Source organism: Globicephala melas, chromosome 12 (assembly GCF_963455315.2).
Source record: "Globicephala melas chromosome 12, mGloMel1.2, whole genome shotgun sequence".
Taxonomy (NCBI): Eukaryota; Metazoa; Chordata; class Mammalia; order Artiodactyla; family Delphinidae; genus Globicephala; species Globicephala melas.
In genome coordinates this window covers 27,521,723-27,543,468 of record NC_083325.1, presented here as the reverse complement: position 1 = coordinate 27,543,468, position 21,746 = coordinate 27,521,723, and the positions used below count along the sequence as shown (strand labels likewise).

Below are 21,746 nucleotides of genomic sequence, written 5' to 3'. Positions count from 1 at the left end.
TTGGCACATAATAAAGGCATGGAAAAATCTTGATGGTTGTTTCCTAACTTAAAGAGTATCAGTCAGTGGAACAGTACTGGCTGTCCTCAGCTTGTTTACAGCAGCAAGCAGGAACATGGTAGGAAACAATGCTTTGTGCAAGAAAGGATCTTAAGTTCTTCTGAGCTGATATCTGCTCCCAGTGCTTCATTTACTTTCTGTGGCTGATGACTTCCAAATGTAGCACTCTGTCCAGATGTGTCTCATACTCTAGATGTTTGTGGCTAACTACCTATAGAAAATCTTCATTTATATGTCCCATGGCACTATAGCCCCAGAACTCCACGGAACTGATCATCATCTTTTCAAAGTACTCTTTCTTCTTAGTGAATGGGCATCTATCTACTTAGTTGCCAAGCTAGAAACTTCTCTTTCTACTCTTGCTCTCACCCCTGTCCATTTACACAGTCCTTTTGATTATGATTCTCAAACTACTGTTTTCACCTTTTTGGATTATTGCATTAGTAATAGGAAACTCGTCATCTTTTCTGCCTTCCTATCCATTCTTTGTATTAAGCCAGAATAGTCTTTTTTCATGACACACTTGATAATATCACTTCTAGTTTGAAACCCCTGCTTTCCATTGCTACCTTCAGGATAAATTCCAAACTCCTTAATATGTCATAGGAGGTCCCTGCTCACCTCTTTAGCCTCACACTTGTCTCTTTGATCATATTGAACTACTGCTATTCGTTCATTATGCTAGGTGCTCTAGTCTCCTTGATCTTACAGATGCTATTTTCTCTGTTTGGATGACTTTCTTCCTCTACTCCTTGTGCCCCATCTTTGCCCAACTCTTCATCCTTTCATTCTCAGCTTAGATGTCTTCTAGGAAATATTTCCTGGTTTCCACCATTCACCATGTGTCCTTGAGAAAGAGTCAGTACTCCTTGTATATGTGTTCTCATGGTATTCTATAAACACTCACATTCATCACTGCTCTGAACACATAGTATAGTAATTGCTTGTTTACTTATTTCTGTTTCCCACTAGACTTTAAACTCTTTGAGGGTAGAGCTGGGGCTTTGTTAATATTTTATTTACTTCTGGCCATGAGAGGTGCTTAGTAAATAGTACATATTGAAGGACTTAGTGAATTATTGAATATTAAATGAATTAGATGTCTGGGTAGACTTCAGTAAGAGATGGGTGAAATAAGGAGGTAGGCTTTGTCCTTTTTGGGGAGATCAGTTCTCAAGAAAGTGGGTTAAATGAAAAGAAAAATCATATAAACAACTTTATTTCAGTTGTTATTATGAAGGCTTGTGGATTTTTTTCTTGTATTAAAAGCTTTTATTGATCTCATTAATATGGGGCCATCTCTATGACTTGTATGCATATATGCCTTTTTTTATGCTGTTTGGTTGTTATTAGGGTTTGTGATCCCTGACCACAACCTTAATTGGTTTAATTATCCATTAGTTTTCTTGCCGTAATTTACAACTAAAGTCATGTCTTTGGTTTAGCCTACTTCACGTTATTTGTTTGGTTTCTGTCTCGGAGATGTGACTTTGGTTTGGGGCAGGACGTTGGGAGCATTCTCTGAAAGATGAAGGGCCTGGAAGCAAGACCCAAAATACCATCTTCCACCTGCCCTCCCTTCTGTAAGGGTGCACTTACTATTTGCCAGGTATATTACATACTTATCTCATTTAACCTTCACAACCATATGAGGGTGGTATGATGAGGGAACTGACTTTCTGGTTATTCTATTAGGAAATAGTAAACTTTGGATTTGAGCCTGTGTCTGAGTGCAGGGTTCATGATCTTTACACAAGACCAGTAGTTCTTTAGCTTTTAGGAACTGCTGCCCTTTTAGGAATGCAGAGTCTATAGCCCACTTACCTTACCAAATACCACTTTCACATAGAAGAAGAACTTAGTGATAGCAACAAAAAAGTGAGGTTATCTAATGAGCTTCTGTATGTGATTTTCATGTTACAAAACAGTGCTCTATAAACTCAACAGTTTTCTTACATTTAACTTGATATTGCGTTGCAAGTTATTCAGATGACATACATTTGTCAACAAGACAACATCCATAAAGTATCACACTATATAGGCACTTTGTTTTTTTTAAAAAATATGTATGTCTGTCTGTCTGTCTGTCTATGTCAAGTCTTAGCTGCGGCATGCAGGATCTTTTGTTGCGGCACGCAGGATCTTTCGCTGCAGCATGCAGGCTGTTTGTTGCGACGCACGGGCTCTGTAGTTGTGGCGCTTGGGCTCCAGAGCACGTGGGCTCACTAGTTGTGGCGCACGGGCTCAGTAGTTGTGGTATGTGGGGTTAGTTGCCCCACGGCATGTGGGATCTTAGTTCCTCGACCAGGGATTGAACCCACGTCCCCTGCATTGGAAGGCGGATTCTCAACCATTGGACCACCAGGGAAGTCCCTATAGGCACTTTGGAAGGGTTATATTTACATCTGCTTTGTCAATAATGGTATCAAGAATTTCTATTTGAACTATAATATATACATGTATTATAGTCTAGGTTTGAGAAGACTTAGGTTAATGTTGATACAAACATCTATCAATTTACTCAAGGATTAACCAAATAACCCACAAAAAATTATACTTACCTAGTTATCAGTAATTACTAATTAGGAAATTGTAAAAACAGTAAAGTTACAGTAGTTCATAATTAGAGAGCAAGAATAACAACAATGAAAACAAAGACCAACTTAAAATATTACCAGTATCCTTTTTAAAACTGCAGGAATTTCAGTGTACTTGCTGTGCAGACAAAATAGATTCTCTTCAGGACAGCCAGACCTGTTAGTGGTGACTGAATTGGAGGTCTTGAAATCCAGAAGTATGCTAATTTATTTTTGTGTGCTAATATTAATAATCCATAATAATTCACTTGATGATTACTAATAAGAAGCCCTTAGTTGTATGTAAAACAAAACTGGAATTGCATCTCATTTTGTCTGTGAGAAATAAAGTACTTGCTTGTTGTTCTTATTAAATGAGGTCATAGAGGATTTCAGATTATACTTTGAGAAATAAAACTATGCTCTTTGTCTCCCATAGAAACCCTCTATGTTAATAAGCATTTGGCTCCAGTGGGTAAACAGTTCTTCAGAAAATCCTAACCAGGTTGTTAGTCTGTCTCTAAAAGGCATCAATATAAACTTTTGGAATACTATAGTCTTTTTCTGGGCAGTTCTCTTCTTCCTCATGTCCAGACTTTTCTCTTCAACCCTTCCCCTAAAAATGGATTTTGAAGAATTCAGTAGATATATAGTAATGTTGTAACGTTCACAGTCAGCATATTTATTCCTGTTTCAAGGGCTGAGAGGGTAGTACTCTACAACTGTGCCACATCATCATGTATTCCTTACATATGCAAACATATTTCAAAAATGATAGTGGATTTATTATCAACATTGCTTCTGACAGTTTGAAGTGTATGTCCTTAAGCTTATATGGAACTGCCAGAAATTTCTTCATGAACACAGGTCTCCTCCTACACTTTTTGCAGCTTAACTTGCAGTAGTTCTTCTAGTTTCCTTTACTAATCTTTTCCTTCCTGCTGAAGTCTTCTTAAGTAGGGACTCGTTATTTTGTGTAACACATCTTTCAAGGATCTGGGCTGTATATCTTAACTCCTTGGTTGTTATCTCATTTGTTCCCTTCTAGGTACTAGATGTCACTATTAATTTGTAATGATCAAAACATGTAAAAACTTTGAAAAATTAGAAAATCATTTGGAACAAATGTTCTTTAATCTGTTTATTTTTCATTTTTAAATATGTTTCATATGTACAACATTATGTTTCGACATCTGTATGCACTACAGCATGTTCATCACCAAAAGTGTAGTTTCCCTCTGTCACCATACAGTTGACCCCCTTTATCCATTTCAGCCACCTCCCACCCTCCTTTCCCTTGGTAACCACTACTCTCTTCTCTGTATCTGTGTGTATTTTTTAGTTTGGTTTGTTTGTTCGGGTATTTATTATTTATTTTCTTATTTATATGAGTGAAATCATGCAGTGTTGTCTTCTCTTTCTGACTTATTTCACTTAGCATAATACCCTCAGGGTCCATCTGTGTTGTTGCAAATGGCAAGATTTCATCTTTTTTTTTAATGGCTGAGTAGTATTTCATTGTATGTACAGTTGACCCCTTGTACAACGTGGGGGTAGTCTGCATATAACTGCAGATTCAATCAACCGCAGACTGTTGTACTCTAGTGTTTACTGTTGAAAAATATCCACTTGTAAGTGGACCTGCAAAGTTCAAACCCACAGTGTTCAAGCATCAACTGTATGTACCACATCTTATTTATCCATTCATCTGTCGATGGGCACTTAGGTTGTTTCCATACCTTGTCTATTGTAAATAATGCTGCAATCAAGGGTGTTATTATTAGTGTTTTTTCTTTTATAATTAGTGTTTTCATATTCTTCAGATAAATACACAGAAGTGGAATAACTGGGTCATATGGTAGTTCTATCCTTTTTTTTAATATTCATCAGTCCATACCCTTGAAGGGGTATCTTTATGTATTTCTCCTTGACCTTTCTTTCTTCCTTCCTTCCTTTCTTTCTTTCTTTCTTGCTTGCTTGCTTGCTGCGTCGGGTCTTAGTTGCGGCACAGGGATCTTTCATTGCGGCATGCAGGCTCTTCATTGCGGCGCGTGGGCTTCTCTCTAGTTGTGGCATGTGGGCTCTGTAGTTGCAGCACATGGACTCTCTAGTTGTGGCATGTGGGCTCAGTAGTTGCAGCACACGGGCTTAGTTGCCCTGAGGCATGTGGCATCTTAGTTCCCTGCCCAGGGATCGAACCCACATCTCCTGCATTGGAAGGCAGATTCTTAACCACTGGACCACCAGGGAAGTCCCTATTCTTAATTTTTTTGAAGAACCTCCATACTGTTTTCCATAGTGGCTACACCAATTTACATTCCCACCAACAGTGCACAGGAGTCCCTTTTTTTCCACATCCTCGCCAGTACTTTTTATTTCTTGTCTTTTTATTAATAGCCATTTTAACAGGTGTGAGGTGATAGTTTCATATGATTTTGATTTGTATTTCCCTAATAACTAATGATGTTTAACATCTTTTCCTGTGTCTGTCTATATGTCTTCTTTGGAAAAACGTCTATTCAGGTTCTTTGCCCATTTTTAATCAGGTTGTTTTGTTGTTGTTGTTGAGTTGTATAGATTCTTTACATATTTTGGATATTAACCCCGTATTGGATATATGATTTGCAAGTAGCTTCTCCTATTTAGTAGGTGATCTTTTCATTTTGTTGATGGTTTCCTTTGCTGTGCAGAAGCTTTAGTTTGATGTAGTTGCTTTTGTTTCCATTGCCTGAGGAGACATATCAGGAAAGATACTGCTAAGTCCAATGTCAAAGAGTATACTGTGTATGTTTTCTCGAGGAGTTTTATAGTTTTAGGTCTTACATTCAAGTCTTTAGTCCATGTTGAGTTACTTTTTGTGTATGGTGTAAGATGGTGGTCTAGTTTCATTCCTTTGCAGGTGCTTTTCCCGTGCGGTGGTGGTTTCCCAACACCATTTATGGAGGAGATTGATTTTTCTCCATGGTATGTTTTTTGCTCCATTGTCATAAATTAATTGTTCATATGTGTGTGGGTTTATTTCTCGGCTCTCAATTTTGTTGCATTGATCTTTATATCTGTTTTTCTGCCAATACCATGCTGTTCTGATTACTGTAGACTTGTAGTCAAATTTGAAATTAGGGAGTGTGGTACCTCCAGCTTTGTTCCTTTTTCTGAGGATTGCTTTGAGCATTTGGGTCTTTTGTGCTTTCATATAAGTTTTAGCATTGCTTCTTCTATTTCAGTGAAAAATGCCATTAGTATTTTTATAGAGATTCCATTGAATCTATAGATTACTTTAGGTAATACGGACATTTTAACAATGTTAATTCTTCCAGTCCATAAGTACAGACTATCTTTCCATTTCTTTGGGTCTTCTTCCATTTCTTTCAACTGTGTCTTATAATTTTCATTGTATAGCTCTTTCACCTCCTTGGTTAAATTTATTCCTAGGTATTTTATTCTTTTTGATGCAGTTGTAAATGGGATTATTTCCTTAATTTCTTTTTCTGATCATTCATTATTAGTGCATAGAAATGCAGCTGTTTTTTGTATAGCAATTTTGTATCCTGCAACTTTATGGAAATCGTTTTTCGTTGGAGTCGTTAGGATTTTCTATATATAGCATCATGTTATCTGCAAAGAGAGACAGTTTTACTTCTTCCTTTCTGACTTGGATGTCTTTTATTTCTATTTCTTGCCTAATTGCTCCAACTAGGACTTCCAGTAGTATGTTGAGTAAAAGTGATGAAAGTGGGCATCCTTGTCTTGCTCCTGATCTTAAGAGGAAAAGCTTTTAGCTTTTCACCATTGAGTCACTGAGTATGATGTTGGCTGTGGGTTTGTTGTATATGGCCTTTATTATGTTGAGGTACATTCCTTCTGTATCCCTTTTGTTGATAGTTTTTATCATAAGGGAGTAGTGAATCTTAGCAAATGCTTTTTTTCTTTTTAAGGAAAATCATTTATTTTTTTACACTAGAAATAATGTACTTTAAGCTGAGGAAATTCTACATTATAAAATGATATAGTTTGTTGTAGGAAAAAAATAAGAGTAGTGGATAGGGGTCTTGGTTTTCATATACTTTCCTGTTACAGATGAGAAAATCTAAGTTCACAGAGACCAAACAAAATTCCTAAGGCCATAGAGGAAGTTGATTACAGAATGATTACCAAAAACCGAGGTTTCTGAGTCCAGGTCAGTTACTTACCCAACATGGCCTTGGATGCATTTGGTCATTTTTTTCCAAAACACTGGTTTGTTTAATGGGGCAAAAATGAATCAGTTGTTAGGCCAAGGGAGCCACTCAAATTTGAGAGATTTATACACTGTTATGAGGTTATAAATTCCAAGTCTATGTAAGGTAAATGAGGAAACTGAAGGCTATACAAGTAATTCAGACATAGTCACTCAGGAAGATAAAGACTGATGTAGAGATAGAAACAAGTTCTGCTTCCTGACCTATTACCCTTCATAGGAAGCTTTTTTTTTTTTGAATTTATTTTTTTATACAGCAGGTTCTTATTAGTTATCCATTTTATACATATCAGTGTATATGTTTCAATCCCAATATATTGCATATATTGAGATGATCACAATTTTTATTCTTCATGTTGTTAACAAAGTGTATCTCATTGATTGACTTGTGGATGTTGAACCATCCTTGCATCCCTAGATTAATTCCCACTTGATCATGGCATATCACCCCTTTCATGTATTGTTGAATTTGGTTTGCTAATACTTTGTTGAGGATTTTTACATCTGAATTCATCAGGTATACTGGCCTGTAATTTTCTTTTTGTGTAATGTCCTTGTCTGGTTTTGGTATCAGGGTAATGCTGGCTTCATAAAATGAGTTTGGAAGTGTTCTCTCCTCTTGTATTTTTTAGAAAAGTTTGATAAGGATTGGTTTTAATTCTCTGAATGTTTCATAGAATAAAACAGTGAAATTATCTGGTCCTGGACTTTTGTTTGTTGCGACACTTTTTTTTTTTTTAATATCCCATTGCTCCGTTTTATTTATTTATTTATTTGTTTATTTTTGGCTGTGATGGGTCTTTGTTGCTGCACACAGGCTTTCTCTAGTTGTGGCAAGTGGGGGCTACTCTTCCTTGTGGTGTGTGGGCTTCTCAATGTGGTGGCTTCTCTTGTTGTGGAGCACAGGCTCTAGGCATGCAGGCTTCAGTAGTTGTGGCACCTGGGCTCAGTAGTTTGTGGCTTGCAGGCTCAGTAGTTGTGTCGCATGGGCTTAGTTGCTCTGTGGCATGTGGGATCCTCCTGGACCAGGGCTTGAACCTGTGTGCCTTGCATTGCCAGGTGGATTCTTAACCACTGTGCCACCAGAGAAGTCCCTTTTGGGTCACTTTGAGTGCTGATTCAATCTCCTTACTAGGCTGTTCAGATTTCCTATTTCTTCATGATTGAGACTTGGTAGATTGTACTTTTCTAGGAATTTATCCATTTCTTCTAGGTTGTCAAATTTGTTGGCCTAAAATTGTTCATAGCAGTCTCTTACCCTTGTTATTTCTGTGCTATTATTTGGAAATCTCCTTTTTCATTTCTCAGTTTATTTATTTGAGTCTTTTTTCTTCCTCTGTCTAGCTAAGGCAGTGTTAGGAGCCAGCTCTTAGTTTCATTGATCTTTTACATTGTCTTTTTAGTCTCTATTTCATTTATTTCAAGTACGATCTTTGTTATTTCCTTCCTTACTAACTTGGGGCTTTGTTCTTCTCTTTCTAGTTCTTTTCCTTTGAGGTGTAAAGTTAGGTTATTTTACATTTTTGTTGTTTCTTGATGTGGGCATTTATCACTATAAACTTCCCTCTTTGAACTTTTTGCTGTATCCCGTAAGTTTTAGTATGTTGTATTTCCATTTTCATTTGTCTCCAGGTGATTTTTATTTCCTTTTTGATTTCTTCTTTGAGCTGTTGGTTGTTCAGTTTGTCAGTCTTTGTTGATTTATTAATTTTCTGAGCTGTTTATTTTCTCACAAAAATTTCTATATCCCATTTTCCTTCTCAAGTTACTACACAGGTTACATTGTTCCTTGTTTAGTTTTTTTGAAGAGTTAGTACTTGGTACTTTACTTCTTTACTTTACAATCATTATTCAAGCTGTTTCATCATACATTCAGCTACTTTTTTGAAGCTCATTAGTGGATTTAGAACGGCAGTTAGTTGTAGTGAAAAGAGTTCAGAATTTGGAGTTAGGATTAAAAGGTTAAAGTGCCTGTTTTTGTCACTTACTCAACATACAACTCTAGAAAAATTATATATTTTTGCTACTCAAAATGTAGTCTGAGGATCAGTAGTATTGGGCATTATCAGGGAGCTTGTTAGAAATGCAGAATTTCAGATCCCACCCCAGACCTACTCACTCAGTCAGAATCTGCAAGTTAACAAGATCTCTACAAAGAGAAGCACTGTTATATCATTATCTTTGAAACTTAATGTAAAGTAGAGACAATACTTGCTGTATATATTAATCATCTTATCACTATCTGACATAGCGTATGTTTTAGTAATTTGTTTATTGTCTGCTTCCTCCTATTAGAATGTAAGCTCTGTGAGGGAGAATTAGAATGTAAGTTTTGTCTGTTTGCTTATTGCTCTATTTTCTATATGTAGAACAGTGACTAGCACATAGTAAACATTCATTTTTTTGAATCAGCAAATGAATGTCAAATCTCGTAATTTTCATTGCAGTCATTTACTTTTCACTGCTATTTAGAGCTACTTTCATTTAGTATTAGATAGTACAAATATAGAACGTTTCCAGTGTTGCAGAAAGTTCTTTTAGATAGTACTGCTTACGACGCTTTTGCATTCCCTTCCACCCAGATTCAAGAGAATATGTATTTCTGCAGTACAGTTCTGATCAAATCTGTCAACAGCTCCCCATGCCATGTAGAATTAATTTCAAACTCCTTAGTGTAAGCTTTAGAGTCTTTACAGTTTCATTTAATTAAAAATACATATTTTATTCAGGATGTATTTATTAGGAGAGTCAGTTAAATCCACTGCATGCATAGCATCCATCTGGGCTATATTGCTTTGCCCTCATATGACTTAGGGGAAAGGGGATTTCATGAAAATAAGCTGATGATCCTTTGCTATGCCTTGGAGTAAAGTATTTTGTCTCTGATTGAGGAGTCTTACGTCTTCTGAAAACATACATGACACCATAACAGGCTAACTTATTAGCTTAGGGGGAAATCAAATCCCATACTAGATAGGATTTTTCCATCACACTGAAAATTCTTTAAAATCTAAATTTTAAGATCCACATAATATTCCATAAAATATATATACTGCTATTTAAAAACATTACCCTCTTGTTGAATAATTATTTCCACATTAGTCTGTTCTTATAAATCACTTTGTAATTAATATCTTTATGTATAAATCTTTATTTCTTCTGATGAGTATTTCTTTAGGAATCCTTTCTGGAAGCATAAAGGCCAAAGGAAGGAAAGCTCGCTTTATTTCTTTTAGAGCATAAAAGGAATCTTTTTAATTCAAAATATGTATATAATATCAACAGTATTAACAAATCTCTTTTTCTTTAGGGGATACGTCCAAAGGAGACATAGCTGAAATTCCTCAATCCACCTTGAAACCAGGCATCACTACCACTCCTGAAGATTCAGACACTGTATCTCATTTATCCTTGTCCCCTGAGGACTTTTCTCAGTTGGCTGGAAGGTCTCCTCAAGTGAAGAATATTGGTCAACATACTGATACTCTCAACCAACAGACATTAGCAGACAGTCGTCTAACTGAAGAGGCTCTAAAAGTTTCAGCTGTTCCTGGGCTAGCTGACCAGAAGACTGAGATAGCAACAGTGCCCCCTAGTTCCTACTCACAAAGAGGGAAGCCAAATATTTTCTACCTACAGGGCTTGCCAGATGGTTATCTAACTGAAGAGGCTCTAAAAGTTGCAGCTGTTCCTGGACTTGGTGACCAGAAGACAAGTATATCTACAGTCCCTCCAAGTTTCTACTCACTTGGAGAGAAGCACAGTATTTTCTACCCACAGGCATTGCCAGACGGTCATCAAACTGAAGAGGGTCTGAATGTTTCAGTTCTTCTTGGACTAGCTGATCTAAAGACTGGAAAACCAACAGTACCGGCTAGTTCCTACTCAGTTGGAGAGGAGCCTGGTATTTTCTACCAACAGGCCTTGCCAGGCAGTCATCTACCAGAAGAGGCTCTGAAAGTTTCACCTTCTCCTAGACCAGTTGATGAAAAGACTGGGTTGCCTACTGCATCCTCTACCTCTTACTCACATGGAGAGAAGCCTCGTATTTTCTATCAACAGACATTGCCAGAAAGTCATCTAACTGAACAGGCGCTGAAAGTTTCAGCTGCTTCTGGACCCCCTGTACAGAAGACTGAGATTCCCGTAGTAACTTCTACTTCTTACTCACATAGAGAGCAGCTCAGTATTTTGTGTCAGCAAGAATTGCCAGACAGTCATCTAACTGAACAGGCTCAGAAAGTTTCAGTTGCTCCTGGATTGGCTGAGCAGAAGACTTGGCTTCCTACTGTACCCTTTATATCTTACTCACATAGAGAGAAGCCCAGTATTTTCTACCAGCAAGAGTTGCCAGACAGTCATGTAATTCAAGAGGTTCAACAAGTTTCAGCTGCTCTTGGATTGGCTGAGCGGAAGACTGGGATTCCTACCATACCCTCTACTTCCTATTCACATAGAGAGGAACCTCTTATTTTCTACCAACAAGAGTTGCCAGACAGTTGTCTAACTGAACAGGCTGAGCAAGTTTCAGCTGCTCCTGGATTGGCTGAGCAGAAGACTGGGATATCGACAGTACCCTCTACTTCTTACTCACATAGAGAAAAGCCCAGTATTTTGTACCAGCAAGAGTTGCCAGACAGTCATCTAACTGAACAAGCTCAGAAAGTTTCACCTGCTCCTGGAACCCCTGAGCAGAAAACTGGGATTCCTATAGTAACTTCTACTTCTTACTCACATAGAGAGAAGCCCAGTATTTTCTACCAACAGGACTTGCCAGATAGTCATCTAACTAAAAAGGCTCAGAAGGTTCCAGCTCTTCCAGGACTAGCTCTCCAGAAGAGTGGGACACCAATAGCACCCCCTGCTTTCTACTCACATAGAGGGAAGACCAGTGTAATCTATCAGCAGGAGTTGCCAGACAGTCATCTAAGTGATCAGACTCAGAAAATTTCAGCTATTCCTGGACTAGTTGACCAGAACACTGGGATACAGACAGTACCCTCTAGTTCCTACTTGCAGAGGGAGAAGCCCATTATTTTTTACTGGCAGGAGCTGCCAGACAGTCTTCTAACTGAAGAGGCTGTAAAAGTTTCAGCTTTTCCTAGAACAGCTGACCAGAACACTGAGATACCAACAGGGTCGTCTAGGTCCTACTCATTTGGAGAGAAGCCAGGTGATTTTTTCTACCAGCAGGTGTTACCAGATGGTAATCTAAGTGAAGAGGCTCTGAAAGTTTCACCTGCGTCTAGACCAAGTGACCAGAAGACTGGGATACTCTCAGTACCTGCTAGTTCCTACTCACATAGAGAGAAACCTAGTATTTTCTACCCACAAGCCTTGCCCGGCAGTCATCTATCTGAAGAGGCTCTGAAAGATTCAGCTATTTCTGGACTAGCTGATCAGAAGACTGGGACATCAGAACCTTCTGGTTCCTACTCACATAGAGAGAAATCCAGTGTTTTCTACCAACAGGAGTTGCCAGATAGTCATCTAACTGGAGAGGCTCAGAAAGTTTCAGGTGTTACTGGAACAGGTGACCAGAAGACTGGGATACCTATAGTAACCTCTGCTTCCTACTTACATAAAGAGAAGCCCACTATTTTCTACCAGCAGGCCTTACCAGATAGATATCTTACTGAAGAGGCTCTGAATGTTTCAACTGCTCCCAGACCAACTGACCAGAAGACTGGGATACCTGCAGTACCATCTAGTTCCTATTCATATAGAGAGAAGCCCATCATTTCTTACCAGCAAGAGTTGCCAGATCTTACTCAACTGGCTTTAAAAGTTTTAGAGGTTCCTGGACCAGCTGACCAGAAGATTGGGATACCAGCAATAATCTCTACTTCTTCCTCATATGGAGAGAAGCCCATCATTTCTTACCAGCAAGAGTTGCCAGATCCTAATGAAGATGCTTTAAAACGTTTAGAGCTTCCTGGACAAGCAGACCAGACCACTGGGATGCGAATTGTGCCCCCTACTTCCTATTCACATAGAGAGAGCCCCATCTTTTCTTACCAGAAGGAGTTGCCAGATATTACTGAAGAAACTTTGAAAGTTTCAGCTGTTCCTGGACCAGCTGACCAGAAGATTGGGATACCAGCAATAATCTCTACTTCTTCCTCATATGGAGAGAAGCCCATCATTTCTTACCAGCAAGAGTTGCCAGATCCTAATGAAGATGCTTTAAAACGTTTAGAGCTTCCTGGACAAGCAGACCAGACCACTGGGATGCGAATTGTGCCCCCTACTTCCTATTCACATAGAGAGAGCCCCATCTTTTCTTACCAGAAGGAGTTGCCAGATATTACTGAAGAAACTTTGAAAGTTTCAGCTGTTCCTGGACCAGCTGACCAGAAGATTGGGATACCAGCAATAATCTCTACTTCTTCCTCATATGGAGAGAAGCCCATCATTTCTTACCAGCAAGAGTTGCCAGATACTACTGAAGAAACTTTAAAAGTTTTTGCTCTTCCTGGAGCAGCTGACCAGAACGCTGAGATACCAACAGGGCCTTCTAGTTCTTACTCACATAAAGAGAAACTCAAGATTTTACCAGATGACCAGAAGGCTGAGTTACTGTCAGCTCCCCTTAGTTCCTACTCACATAGAGAAAAGCCTAAGACTTCAACTGTGATTGGACCAGACGACCAGAAGACTCCATTACTGACAGGTTTTCCTAATTCTTATTCTCAGAGAGTAAAGCCCAGTATTTTCTTTCAACAGCAGTTGCCAGATAGACATCAAAGTGGAGATATTCTGAAGATTTCACCTGTTTCTGAATCAACTGATGTGAATTCTTGGATACAAATACCTCTTTCTAGTTCCTCTTCACACAGAGAGAAATCTAATATTTTCTACCCAAAGGAATTGCCAGACAAACATCCCACTGAAGATTCACTGAAGGTTTCAACAGTTCCTGGACCAGCTGACCAAAAAACTGTGTTACCAGCAGTTCCTCCTAGTTCCTTTTCACATAGAGAGAAACCAGTTCTTTTCTACCAACAGGATTTGCCAGAAAGACATCTAACTGAAAATAACCTGAAGTTCTCAAGTAGTCTTGGGCAAGCTGGTCAGATTACTGGGTTATCAACAGTTCCCCCTAGTACTTATTCACATAGTGAGAAGCACAAACTTGTTTCAGACCATGTCCAAACGCTGATAGATAATTTGGATTCTTCTAACGCCAGTGTTATCTCAAACAACATGCCTTTAAATTCTCAGGCTGATGGTAGAATTGTAATAAATAAGCCAGAATCTTCAGGTTTTGAAGATGTTGGCTCTAAGGAAATCCAGGATACAGAAAACAGTTCCAAAACTCTTAAAGAGATTCAGTCACTTTTAATGGAAGCAGAAAATGTAGCACTGAGACGATGCAATTTTCCTGTTCCCCTTGTCCCTTTCAGAGATGTTAGTGATATTTCATTTATACAATCTAAGAAGGTGGTTTGCTTCAAAGAACCCCCCACAACTGATGCATCTAATGGTGATTTGTCTCAGAGACAGCCATTCACAGAAGAAAGCCCAAGCAGCAAGTGCATACAGAAGGATATTAGCACACAGACGAATCTGAAATGCCAGAGAGGCATTGAAAATTGGGAGTTTATTAGTTCAACTACAGTTAGAAGTCCTTTAAAGGAAGCAGAAAGCAAAGCCAGAGTGGCATTAGACGAGACCCTTAGGCAATATAAAGCAGCCAGATCTGTAATGAGATCTGACCCTGGAGGGTATAGTAGAACCATTGAGAATAAGATTGTTATTCCTATGATGACTGTCATTAAAAGTGATTCAAGTAGTGATGCAAGTTCCTGCTCATGGGACAGTAATTCCTTGGAGTCAGTTTCTGATGTGCTTCTAAACTTCTTTCCATATTCTTCACCCAAGACAAGCATGACAGATAGCAAAGAGGAAGAGAGTGTGTTAGAGAGTGACGATGGCAGTGGTAGCAGTGTAGATTCACTGGCTGCACATGTGAAAAACCTTCTGAAATGTGAATCCTCATTGAACCATGCTAAACAAATACTCAGAAATGCAGAGGAGGAGGAATCTCGGGTACGGGCACGAGGTAGGAAAAGATAATTTGTTATAAAGGCAGGGCAAACTCATAAACATTATAGTTTAATAATTTGCTTAAAGTTAAGTGTTGGAGCTCTAAATTAATTTTCTTGCAGAACTGTTAGATGATTACATTTTCTACCAGCAACCCAGAATAAACTCATTTAACCAATAATGAAGTCACAGTATTAATAGTACTAGTTTAAGGTCTTAAGGAAAAGTAAGTTCTGATGTCTGAAGAAAAGGGGAGATAAAACTTGGGTTTCCAAACTCCTAAAGCTTGGATGTTTTCCTGATCTTTTCATTGCACTGTCCTTATTTTGGAGGCAGTAAAAATCTTCAATTTGTGCTTCTCTAAGTCATTCTGTATCGTCAAACTACATATACTTTCTATCCACTTTTCTAATAAAATTCTTAAAGCAGATCTTAGATAGACGTCAGAAAAAACCAAATCAAGGTATTTCACACTAGAACTTGGGTTAGAGTTAAATTTCATTCATCTCTAATTGTAGAATTCCATTAAAAAAAAAGAAAAAAGTCTTTAAGACAACATGGCAAATAAATTTGGAAGGCAATTTATAAGCAGTTCAGGCCTACTTGGAAATCTTCTCTTGAGATTAACTTCCTGCACCATTCCTTCTATCACTTATGCATATTTTGATTCTCCAAAAACTTCAAGTTTTATTTATTCTTTTAAAATATTAACTATCATGGAAGTGGCAGTGACTGTAGCAGGAGCTAATTGGGGAGACAAAGGGACTCTTTTGGTTGGAAGGAAGATAAAAATAAAATGGCTGAATACCATATTTAAAGTGGTCTCTTTGGAGAAATGTCTGTAGAATGTTTTTTTAAAAAATCTGACTTTTCAGTGAAATTATATCTCTCAAGAACTTCTAATAGTTTGTCATAAAATTGAGAGTACACACTGTTTAGTAAGCACTGTGGTAGGGCATTAAATTGCATATATTGATGATCTTCTGTGCTCTTATAGTCACTGATACTTTTGCATTGTATGATCTTAAATGTTTTTATGCTTTTCTCTCCAGCCTGGAATCTGAAGTTTAATATGGCTCATGAGTGTGGCTACTCCATTTCAGAAATAAATGAAGATGACAGGAGAAAAGTAGAAGAGATCAAAGCAAAGTTGTTTGGTCATGGGAGAACAACTGACTTGCCCAAGGTATAAAAGAAATCTAGAAATTAAGAGAGAAAATGTGACAGAAAGGGTGTGAAATTTGGATCTCTTTACCGGGGCATTGATGACTCCAGCTGAGTCACTGATAGTCTTTGGCTGAAGTGTTAGGAGTCTTAAGTCTTCAAAAGTTAAGATTTAAGGATTAGGTTCTATAGGTTTTGATTAATTCTAAATTAACCTATTAAAAATTTTTGTCTTAGAAAAATAAGAATGGATTTGCTTGTTTTATCAATATATTCTTATCACTTTTATTTGTTCTTGAGGGTGGTATCTTGAGCTGCAGATGCAGTCCAGCTATTTTCAGATATATATTCTCTGCTTAAGAACACACAGCTATAATAGCTTATGTATAAATGACTTTCTTTTTAATAGTACTCATTTTCCATCTATAGTGAACTATTTCATGCATAGAAAAGAATATATATGAAGCGTGTATAAAGAAAAAGTAGAAAGAATTCCTGTTTATTGGCCATCCAGCTTGAGAAGTAGAATGTTACCAAATATCACTGAATTACTGTGTGTTCTCTTCCCCAGTTATATCACTCTTACTTCCTATCCTGACATGTATTGGTTTTTTTGCTGCTCAGTATGGTTTTGAACTATATAACAGATGGAATAAAGATGTTATATATTAAGATGTTATATATTCTTCTGAGAATTGCAATTTTAACACAGTCTTTGGCTTCTGAGGTTCTTCTAGATAGATATACATAGTTTTAATTTATTCCTTTTTATTGCTGTAAGTATTCCAGTGTATGAATATATTATAGTTTATCCATTCTCTTGTGCATGGGGCATTTGGTCTGCTATTACGAACAATAATGGGGTATAATGATACCTATCTTACAGGATTTTGCTATGGCTTACATGAGATAATGCCTATAAAAGTGCTTATTAGGGTGTGTGATATTGCTCAATAATTGGCAGCTGTTATTATTAATTCCATAAAAATTGATATAGCTATCAGATATGTACACTTAATGGCGTAATTCATACAGTTTCTTAGAAAATTATCAGTGATATAACATAATTATTTGACTTACCAATTTTGGAAAAGTTTTTTGAAAGTATAAATTAGATGGATTTTAGTTTTGTATATATGCTTGTGAAAAACAAAATTAACAGATAATAAAATGGATAAGTAGTTGTTCTAGCACCCTTTTTCTTAAAAGCACATGTTTTCCCCAGTGATTTGCCTGCCTTCCTTCCTTCTTTCCTTCCTTCGGAATTTTTTATTATGGTAAGATAACATGGGATCTACACTCTTAAAACTCTTATATGCAGAATACAGCATTAATTATAGGTTTTTTTTTTTGCGGTACGCGGGCCTCTCACTGTTGTGGCCTCTCCCGTTGCGGAGCACAGGCTCCGGACGCGCAGGCTAAACGGCCACGGCTCACGGGCCTAGCCGCTCCGCGGCATGTGGGATCTTCCCGGACCAGGGCACGAACCCGTGTCCCCTGCATCGGCAGGCGGACTCTCAACCACTGCGCCACCAGGGAAGCCCTAGGTTTTATAGTTAATGTTGTATAGCAGATTTTTTGACTCTGCTGGTAATTTTTTTTAAATATTCTTCTGTGAACACATAACAAAAGTTAAGTTGTCTTTTCTGACTATTAAGCTATTTGCTATTCATTTTCCTCAGAATGAAATGTACAAGTGGATATATTAAATTACCTTTTCAAAAGTTGAAGTACAAGTATAATTGACTATGTTAGTTTCAGCTTCACAGCTTAGTGATTTGATATTTCTAACATTACAAAATGATCACCAAGATAAGTCTAGTTACCATCTGTCATGATACAAAGTTTTTACACTAGTATTGACTATATTCCCCCATGTTGTACATTTCATCCCCATGACTCATTTTTTTTTGTTTATCTTAGTCTTGTTCACCTATTTCACTCTTCCCTCCCATCCCCCTCCCCTCTGGCAATCACCTGTTTGTTCTCTGTATCTATGAGAATACTTCTGTTTTGTTATGTTTATCCATTTGTTTTGTTTTTAGACTCTACATGTAAGTGAAATCATACAGTATCTGTCTCTCTTTGTCTGATTTATTTCATTTACTGTAATACCCTCTAGGTCCATCCATGTTGTTGCAAATGGCAAGATTTCATTCTTTTTTATGGTTAATAGACCATGATATATATATATATATATATATATATATATATATCATGGTCTATTAACCATATGGGGTGTGTGTGTATATATGTGTGTGTGTGTCTATATATATATATCTTTATCCATTCATCTCTTGGTAGACACTTAGGTTACTTCCGTATCTTGACTATTGTAAGTAATGATGTGCTGCGTATAGGGGTGCATGTATCTTTTTGAATTAGTGTTTTTGTTTTCTTTGGAAAAATACCCATAAGTTAATTGATGGATCATGTGGTAGTGCTATTTTTAATTTTGTAAGGAACCTCCATACCGTTTTCCATAGTGGCTGCACCAATTTACATTCCCACCAACAGTGCATGAGTGTTCCCTTTCCTTCACATCCTTACCAGCACTTACTTGCTCTCTTTTTGATAATAACCATACTAACAAGTGTGAGGTGATATCTCATTGAGATTTTTATTTGCATTTCTCTGATGATAGTCATGTTGAGCATCTTTTTGTGTGTCTGTTAGCCATCTGTATGTCTTTTTTACAAAAATGTCTATTCAGATCCTCTGGCCATTTTTTTTTTTTTTTTTTTTTTTTTTTGCGGTATGTGGGCCTCTCACTGTTGTGGCCTCTCCCGTTGCGGAGCACAGGCTCCGGACGCGCAGGCTCAGTGGCCATGGCTCACGGGCCCAGCCGCTCCGCGGCATGTGGGATCTTCCCAGACCGGGGCATGAACCCGTGTCCCCTGCATCGGCAGGCGGACTCTCAACGACTGCGCCACCAGGGAAGCCCTGGCCATTTTTTAATTGGGTTGTTTGGTTTTTTTTGATTTGAGTTGTATGAATTTTTTGTGTATTTTGGATATTAATCCCTTGTCATATATATCATTTGCAAATATCTTCTTCCATTCAGTAGGCTGCCATCTTGTTTTGTTGATAGTTCTGTTTGCTGTGCAGTAGCTGTTTAGTTTGATATAGTCCATTTGTTTATTTTTGCTTTTGTTTCCCTTGCCTAAGGAGATATATTCAAAAAAATATTGCTAAGAGTGATCTCAGAGTATACTGCCAATATTTTCTTTTAGGAGTTTTATGGTTTCAGGACTTCCATTTAAGTCTTTAATTCATTTTGAGTTTATTTTTGCATATGGTGTGAGAAGGTAGTCCAGGTTGCTTCTTTTGCATGTAGCTGTCCAGATTTCCCAATACCATTTATTGAAGAGGATATCTTTTCCCTGTTGTTTATTTTTGCCCCTTTGGTCATAGATTAGTTGACCATGTAAGTTTCTGGGGTCTTTACTCTGTTCCATTGTTCTATATGTCTGTTTTTGTGCCAATACCATACTGTTTTGACATCTGTAGCTTTATGGTATAGTTTGAAATCAAGGATAGTAATACCTCCAGCTTTGTTTTTCTTTCTCAAGACTTTAAGCTATTTGGGGTCTTTTGTGTTTCCATACAAATTTTAGATTTATTTTTTCTTGTTTTGTGAAAAATGCCACTGGTATTTTGGTAGGGATTGCATTGAATTTGTAGATTGCCTAGGGGAGTATGGTCACTTTAACAATATTAATCTTCCAATCCATGAGCAAGGTCTATCTTTGGATTTTGTGTTCAAATTCAAGTGTTTATTTTTTTTTAACATTCTGTCAACTTTTGTTTAAAAGATTATATCTTTTAGAGCTGTTTTAGGTTCGTAGCAAAATTGCAAGGAAGATACAGAGATTTCCCATATACCCCCTGCCCCCATCACATGCATTTCCTCTGCCATTATCAACATCCCCCACCAGAGTGGTACAGTTTTTACAATGGATGAACCTACACTGATGTCTTAAGCACCCTAAGTCCACAGTTTACATTAGGGTTCACTTCTGGTATTGTACATTCTGTATGTTTGGATAGTGTATAATGACATGTATCCATCATTATAATATACAGAGTAGTGTCACCACCCTAAAATTCCTCTGTACTCCATCTATTCAAGTCTACCACCCACAGTGCAACCACTGATCTTTTTACTGTCTCCATACTTTACCATTTTCCACATTGTCTTACAGTTGGAATCATACGTTTTGTAGCCTGTTCAGGTTGGCTGTCTCGATTAGTAATATGCATTAAGGTTCTTCCGTGTTTTGTTATGGCTTCATAGCTCATTTCTTTTTAGCAATGAATAATATTCCATTGTCTGGATGTACCACAGTTTATCCATTCATCTACTTAATAGAATTTATCCCTACATCTACTGAAGGACATCTTGGTTCCTTCTAGGTTTTGACAATTATTAATAAATCTGCTATAAACATCAGATGCAGGTTTTTGTGTGGACATAGTTTTCAGCTCAGTTGGGTAAATATCAAGGAGCACAAATGCTAGACCGTATGGTACGAGTATGCTTAGTTTCATAGAAACTGCCAAACCATCTTATAAAGTGACTGTTTCATTTCACATTCCTACCAACAATGAATCAGAGTTTCTGTGGCTCCACATGCTCGCTAGCATTTGTTATTTTCTCACCGTGTCCGAGGTCATATAAGTTTTCTCCTATGTTGTTTTCTAGGAGTTTTGCATTTTACATTTAGGTCTATGATCCATTTTGATTTAATTTCTGTGAAGGGTTTAAAGTCTGTGTCTAGATTCATTTTTTCTACATGGATGTCCAGTTATTCCAGCACCATTTGTTGAAAATGCTACTTTTACTCTGTTGTATTGCTTTTGTGCCTTGTCAAAGATCAGTTGACTGTATTTACATGGGTCTGTTTCTGGACTCTGTTCTGTTACAGTGATCTATTTGTCTATTTCACCAGTACTACACTGTGTTGATTACTGTAGCTTTATAGTAAGTCTCAAATTCAGAAAGTGTCAGTTTTCCTACTTGGTTCTTCTCCTTCATAATTGTGTTGGCTCTTCTGGGTCTTTTGCCCCTCCATATAAACTTTGGAATCAGTCTTTCAATATCCACAAAATAACTTACTGGCATTATGATTGGACTTGCACTGAATTTATACATCAGTTTAGGAGGAACTGAGGATCCTGAAAATATTGAGTCTTCCTGTCGATAAACATGGAATCTCTCCATTTATTTAATTCTTCTTTAATTTCTTTCATCAAGAATTTATAATTTTCCTCATATAGATCTTGTATATATTTTGTTAGTTTATATGTAAACATTTCATTTTTATAGGATGCTAATATAAATGGTATTGTGGTTTTAATTTCAAATTTCGCTTGTTCATAAATGATACATAGGTGAGCGTTGACTTGTATATTAACCTTGTATTTGGCAACTTAGTGTAATTGCTTATTAGTTCCAAGAGTTTTTTTTGTTGAGTCTTTCAGATTTTCTGCAGATCATCATGTAATCTGCAAACACAGTTTTATTTCTTCCTTCTCCAGCTGTATACTTTTTATTTCCTTTACTTGTCTTAAAGCATTAGCTAGGATCCAGCGTGATGTTGAAAAAGAGGGTGAGATGGGCATCCTTAATGAGTTTCTGATCCTTGTGGGAAAGCTAG

The 21,746-nt window shown here is 37.4% G+C and overlaps 1 protein-coding gene across 2 annotated transcripts in view; it reads left to right on the top strand.

The window, feature by feature from the left end:
* The window catches only part of ALMS1 (ALMS1 centrosome and basal body associated protein), a 228,570-nt gene that overhangs the window by 57,836 nt on the left and 148,988 nt on the right, over positions 1–21,746 (top strand). For both annotated transcript variants that reach the window (XM_060309646.1, XM_030877577.2), the window contains 2 exons: positions 10,184–14,938; positions 15,975–16,108. In XM_060309646.1, the coding sequence (XP_060165629.1) occupies positions 10,184–14,938; positions 15,975–16,108 (4,889 nt within the window). The remainder of the gene's footprint in view (positions 1–10,183; positions 14,939–15,974; positions 16,109–21,746) is intronic.